This window comes from Mercenaria mercenaria, chromosome 4 (assembly GCF_021730395.1).
Source record: "Mercenaria mercenaria strain notata chromosome 4, MADL_Memer_1, whole genome shotgun sequence".
NCBI classification, from domain to species: domain Eukaryota; kingdom Metazoa; phylum Mollusca; class Bivalvia; order Venerida; family Veneridae; genus Mercenaria; species Mercenaria mercenaria.
The window spans coordinates 2,262,706-2,269,042 of record NC_069364.1 but is presented as its reverse complement, the minus strand read 5'-3'; the positions used below and the strand labels follow the sequence as shown (position 1 = coordinate 2,269,042).

Below are 6,337 nucleotides of genomic sequence, written 5' to 3'. Positions count from 1 at the left end.
AATGAGTGTGATTAGTCAACATTTTGTAAACATTACCTGTCAGTTTCATCTATTATTTCACCATTTTAACATAATTATGTTAGACTTATCGGTAAACTTTAATACACATATAGTGAAAAGCAAAATAATGAATTTGAAGACGATTGTTACCTTTCGCGTATCTGTTTATTGTTTTGATCACTCGCAAGAGGAAGAGGGGGGCTACAGTCGTTTATAGGGTGTGTAGTGTGTACAATTTACCTGTCCAACGCTCCGATGCGCACATTCATTGGGTAAGGATATCTTTAAACGGAGTTATCATATTACAATAATATGCGTAGCAAGCCGTTGCAAGTTGGTAATCAACGAATACACGAGAACATAAAAGTTGCTTCTTAAAATGGATCTGTTTAAAACAGCGTTATTGTTTGGATTACTGACATATCTTTTTTACTATTTTAAGGTTTCAAAGGAACTTCGTCACGTGGCAAAAATAATAAACAGCACGTACGACTATATCATCGTAGGAGCTGGTAGCGCAGGAGCAGTGCTCGCTTCGAGACTCTCTGAAGACCCGGAAGTTACAGTTTTGTTACTCGAGGCGGGTGGTGATGAGACAGAAAATGCCGAATTGTACGACATCCCGTTAATGACACCAAAGCTTAGCGAGTCAGCTTCTGACTGGCAATATGAGGGTGTACCCTCCCACAAATCGGGTGTATTAATAAACATGAACAAAGATAAACACTATTATATATCGGGAAAAGTTCTGGGCGGAAGCAGTATGTTCAATTTTATGCAGTACGTCAGAGGAAACCGTTATGATTACGAAGAATGGGCAGCAAATGGCTGTAGTGGATGGAGTTATGATGACGTATTGCCTTATTTTCTCAAGTCTGAAGATTATCTAAGTAAAGAAAAAGATTCCACAAAATATCATCATAAAGGGGGACCGCTTGGTGTGACCGAAGAAACGGTTTTCCCGGAATTATTAAAAAGGTTTATCGAAGCAGGTAAAGAGTTAGGACATAAGGAGGTAGATTATAACGCTGAAGAGCAGGTAGGCTTTGGAGTAAGTCAGGTTAACACAAGAAACGGTGTCAGAGCGAGTACACTAAGTGAGTTTCTTCGTCCTGCAATGCATCGTAACAATTTAAATGTTGCCGCGAATGCACACGTCACAAAAGTAAATATTGTTAATAAAAAAGCCACTGGAGTGACTTTCATAAGGAATGGAGTGAAGAAAGTTGCGAATGCACGAAAAGAAGTTATTTTATCTGCTGGATCTTTTGGCTCACCGCAGATTCTTATGTTGTCGGGAATAGGACCAAAGCAGCATTTAGAAAGTTTGAAAATTCCTGTTAAGATGGATCTACCGGTTGGTGAAAACTTACAAAATCACCTCATGATTATGTTTCCGTCGGATATAAATATTACATCGGAAGGCATTACAAAATCAAGACTCCAAGACCCTCGTACATATCTGCAATATCTTCTATTTAGTTCTGGAGTCTTATCATCCACTTCCGCGATTGGGGAAGCTTTTGTAAGATCAGACTTAATACGGGAAAAATATCCTGATATACAGTTTCATTTTTTAGTGTTACAACCAAATTTGGAAGATGGAGTGTTTTACTCGACATTTCTAAAGAATGTATATCGCAACAAGTCTGTGCCCGGATTAACCTTAATTATTAGTAATCTTCATCCTAAAAGTCGAGGAAAAGTTACACTGAAAAGTACTGATCCTTTCGACTATCCATTCATTGATCCCAATTATTTTGAAAAAAGAGAAGACACTGAAACACTAAAAAGAGGGATAAAGCTTGCAGAAGCGTTATTTGAAACCAAAGCTATGAAACAGATAGGAACTGATTCTAACAGATTTAAGAACGCTGAATTCTGCGCAAATCATGTATTCAGGTCAGAGCAATTTTATGAATGTTTGGTAAAACATCTGTCACAAGTACACTCTCATCAGTCATCCACCTGTAAAATGGGTTCTGCGCAAGACAATAATACTGTTGTCGATCCCACACTCAAAGTTAAAGGTATGACTGGACTAAGAGTTGTGGACGCCTCAGTGATACCAAATGCCATTTCTGGTAACACAAATGCCCCCGTCATAATGATAGCTGAGAAAGCCGCTGACATGATTCGAGGTATAGATTCTGTGAAAGAGATCCGGGAACGTCTTGCTAAAAAGTAATATTTGAAGAAACCGACGTTTAAAAGCTGCATTAAGGCTACTTCACATAACCGGTCACTTAGTTACAACTGAACTGAATTCAACTGTATCTAACTTATGCGCGATGATTTTGATAGTTTTTATAGTGTATGAATATATATTTAATGTAGTAGACTTGTTTTGAGCTGACCCTCTTGTCACGATTATATATTAGACATGGACATTATACAGTCTGTATATCATTAAAGCCGCTTTTTTAAGACTATAAAGTTAGTAGTCTATGAAAACGCATAAGGTATGCGTTAAACAAAACCAATTTGATACAACTGACATTAGCGGACAAAGTACACAATACTAGATTGCTTATAATACATGGATGCAGTAGTGTTTGGTGCGTTGAATGATACTGAGCGGACATATGTGATTTTTTATTCAGTTTTATTAGCTTCTGTTGAAATATATCCATTAAATGGGTAACATATAAATTCGTCTAGTATTTTAGCAGTAACTAGTATTGGTAATAAGTCCTTGATGAATACATATTCGAGCCGAATCATGTGAAAACCAAAATAAAGCATTTGCGACTAGCATGGATCTGGACCAGCCTGCGCATCCGCGCAATAGGTTTTGAAAGCAAACAGCATGGATCCTGACCAGACTGCGAGCATGCGCAGGCTTGTCTGGATCCATGCTGGTCGCAAATGCACTATTGGTTTTCTCATGGCGCGGCTCATTTCAATATCAACTTATGCTCTTCTCAGTTATCAGATATGATACAAGAAAAACCTTTCTTTAAGGGTATCAAATATATCTTCTTCACGTGACTGAAATACTTGAACTATTTTAATTCAAAACTATCTGCTCATATGTAACCCAAAGAACCTGAAATGTATTTCAACTTAAAAGTAATTTGTTAAAATCCCTTGCAGCTCCTAAGCAATTAAATCATCATTTAGCATAATTTCACGAATTGTTCTATATAAAATACTGATAGGTGATCAAATAATACAGGCAAACCCAAATGTATTATAACGCGTTATTTCAGTTTTCTTATCCAGTCATTACACCAGATTTACATTTTCAATCAACAAATGGTTAAATATGATTTCGGTGGCCATATTGGCGGCAATATTGATTTTGAGGTCATTGCCCCTTTATTAGTTGATCTAAAAGGTATAGATCTTAACCAGGATTCAGTTCATTTGTTCGCTTGTGCTTATTTATAGACTTTTCAAACCATCTTTACATCTGAGGTTTGCAAAGAATGATTGTGCTTTTATTCTAAACGTTTGTGTATAAAATATTTGTTTAACTCAGTCGTGTCATTCGCATTCTATATCAAACCATATGTAACTGTATTTAGGTGCATTTTGTATGTGTACAAAAAAAATCCGGCTTGTAAATTAGGTCTGTCCGGGCGGATGGATGGGCGTGGATGGAATTTGTCTCATGTTAACCTTTTTGTTCATTCAATATCTGGATAAGTATTCTATAAAGGACCTTTAAACTTCACGTGTATGTTGGTCTTTATATGTACATGACCCCTATTGATTTCAGAATCGCTGGGTCAAAGGTAAAGGACACATTGACCTGAACATTTGAGATTAGTTTCTGCATGATATCTGGAGAAGTATTTCAGTTAAGACCTTGAAACTTCAAAAGTATCTTGGTTCTGATGTATATATAGTTTATGTCGATTTCAGGGTTACTGGATCAAAGGGCAAGGTCACAGAGACCTGAACATGTTAACCTTTTTGTTCACTCAATATCTGGACAAGTATTTCACCTATGATCTTGAAACTTCACTGGTAATTTGGTCTTGATTTCTGCATGACCACTATAGGAGAGATCGTGTTTGTATACAAATCTGTTGTTTTTTCTCTATTTTTAGAACTGATAAGACAAAGGTCGGGTGGGCAGACGCCGAGCGTCCATGATTTTTTGTATACAGTGATGTTTTTTCTAATGGCTTTAACTTTCTTAAAGCACAAATGATATCAATATTTTTTTTTTATCAATGGCAAGGATATAAAACAAGCAACTTATTGTTTACTTTTAATTATTATTTCGAAATAAAACTGATTAATTATGAACGCTTAACTTACAGTGTTTTTTTCTAAAACTTTGGAGCATCGTTACGCCGCTATTAAAATCATATGTCATTTAAGATGTTTTTTTTTTCATTTTAAAAAGATATTTAAATAAGAAAATATGAAAATCATAAGCATTTAAAAAAAAATTGAATTTTTAAAATCCATAAATTAGCGAAAAAGTTATTAAAAATTGAAAATTCCGATCGCATACAAACGATGCAAAAACATTTGTTTAGCCCACCATCAGATAAACAGGTATTAATGCGTTACGTCACCGCGGTCTCTCCTATAGATTTCAGATTCATTGAGTCAAAAGTCAAGGTCACAGGGACCTGAACATTGAAAATGGTTTCCGCTTAATATCTGGACAAGTACGTATTTCACTTAGGACCTTGAAATTTCATACGTATATTGGCCTTGATGTGTATATGAGCCCAATTGATTTCAGAGTCATTGGGTCAAAGGTCAAGGTCACATGGACTTGAACATATTAACCTTTTTATTCACGCAATATCTGGACAAGTATTTAACCTAGGACCTTGAAACTTCATAGGCATGTTGGTCTTGATGTGTACCTGACTCTCATCGATTGCAGGGTCAAAGGTCAAGGCCACAGAGATATAAATATAGATATGTTTTTTACTTTTATTTTGTTACATCAATTTATTTCTTTAATTTTATTTTCTATCATTCCATTGTTTTTACTTTTCCCTTCAATATTGCATATTAATTTTAGGTTATTCATTGTATTCCATTATTAGAACTTTTACTCATTTTTGCCTAATTCGGAAAACCTGGCCAAAACGCCGTCAGGCGTTAGCTGCTTGTTTTTGTATTATACACAAATTTTGCAAAAGTCATTGTCTCTCTCAAATGTATTCAGACAAACTAATGTATTCAACAAAATACAATACTATGGTTTTAAACAATAAACGGTGTTTAAAAGACAAATGCATTGTTCTCATAATTACTCACAAAATCTAACGAAGTTTGTAAGCAACGTCCTCTAAAAAGCAGGTTTCTCAGAATTTCTCAGACAAGTTTTGCGGGAGACTAACTGATAGGGACGTTGGTTTATCAATAGCTGTGGGAAGGGAAAGCCAGATAGGATGGAACAGGCCATGAACCATGTCATTCGGTTTAAAAATGCTCACGAAACAAACAGTCTATATCAAGAAAAGAAAGAGTGGCTTAACCCAGTCAGACGGTATCTTGCTATGCATGTCCTTCGGAATTGGTTTCTGTAGTTAGCCATTTGGAAACTTCAAGGAAGTTTTAAATACAAGACCTCAAAAATGCACTATGGCACAGTAACAGCTGAAAATATTGCACCCGGGAGACACTCTTTACAGACAAGACTAAAGGGGAAAGGGGTGATAAAAGATGGATCGTTTGTAAATAGGACTGTTTGTTATTACAGACGTCTGAAGCACTTAAACAGGGTTTTAACAACACGGGTGGAACCAGCAGGTCAAACTCGAGATAATAAAGGACCAGTTAAACGTGCAAGGTACATTCTTGTTAGGGTAATGGATTCTCGGGAATGAATTCAAGATTTTACTCAGTGTCGAGCCATGGGTGATTAATGAGTAGGTATTATTTAACATCAAAAAAGTACAAATATCCAACAGGGAATGCCATGTTCAAAAAAAGGAACCCTCCCCAAATCGCAGCCCACAGCACGTAGACGAGCAAGCGACCAATACACTTTAACACATGCGCGCGCACGCACGCACGTTTGCACGCACGCACGCACGTTTGCACAAACGCACGCACGCATGCACGCACGCACACACACACACAAAGCAAACACACGAGGACAAAACGAACAAATAAAGGAAAACTGTGGGACAGAGCACTGGAACGGTCAGTGGTAAAAATACCGCTTGCGAGCTTAAACCGGTTTATGGAGCGCAACTAACCTCACTCTTACCCCACCATGTCCTAAAGTCACGGGACAAATCATGGGTGGATTTAATATCCGTAATTCTTCGGACCATAATGCAAAATAAATGGATTGTAATGTAAGGGACCTTCTTAGGAAATTGCAAACTCATCAACAAAAAATCACTATACG

The 6,337-nt window shown here is 36.7% G+C and overlaps 1 protein-coding gene across 1 annotated transcript; it reads left to right on the top strand.

Moving 5' to 3' along the window:
- Nucleotides 1–304: 304 nt before the first annotated feature.
- LOC123550815 (glucose dehydrogenase [FAD, quinone]-like) lies at nucleotides 305–5,211 on the top strand. The gene has a single exon (XM_045339206.2). The coding sequence runs from the start codon at nucleotides 380–382 to the stop codon at nucleotides 2,186–2,188; it is 1,809 nt and encodes a 602-aa protein (XP_045195141.2). The 5' UTR covers nucleotides 305–379; the 3' UTR covers nucleotides 2,189–5,211.
- Nucleotides 5,212–6,337: the final 1,126 nt, after the last annotated feature.

Excerpts from the sequence above, each read along its gene's own strand:
- LOC123550815 (XM_045339206.2), top strand. The coding sequence starts at position 380 with ATGGATCTGTTTAAAACAGCGTTATTGTTTGGATTACTGACATATCTT.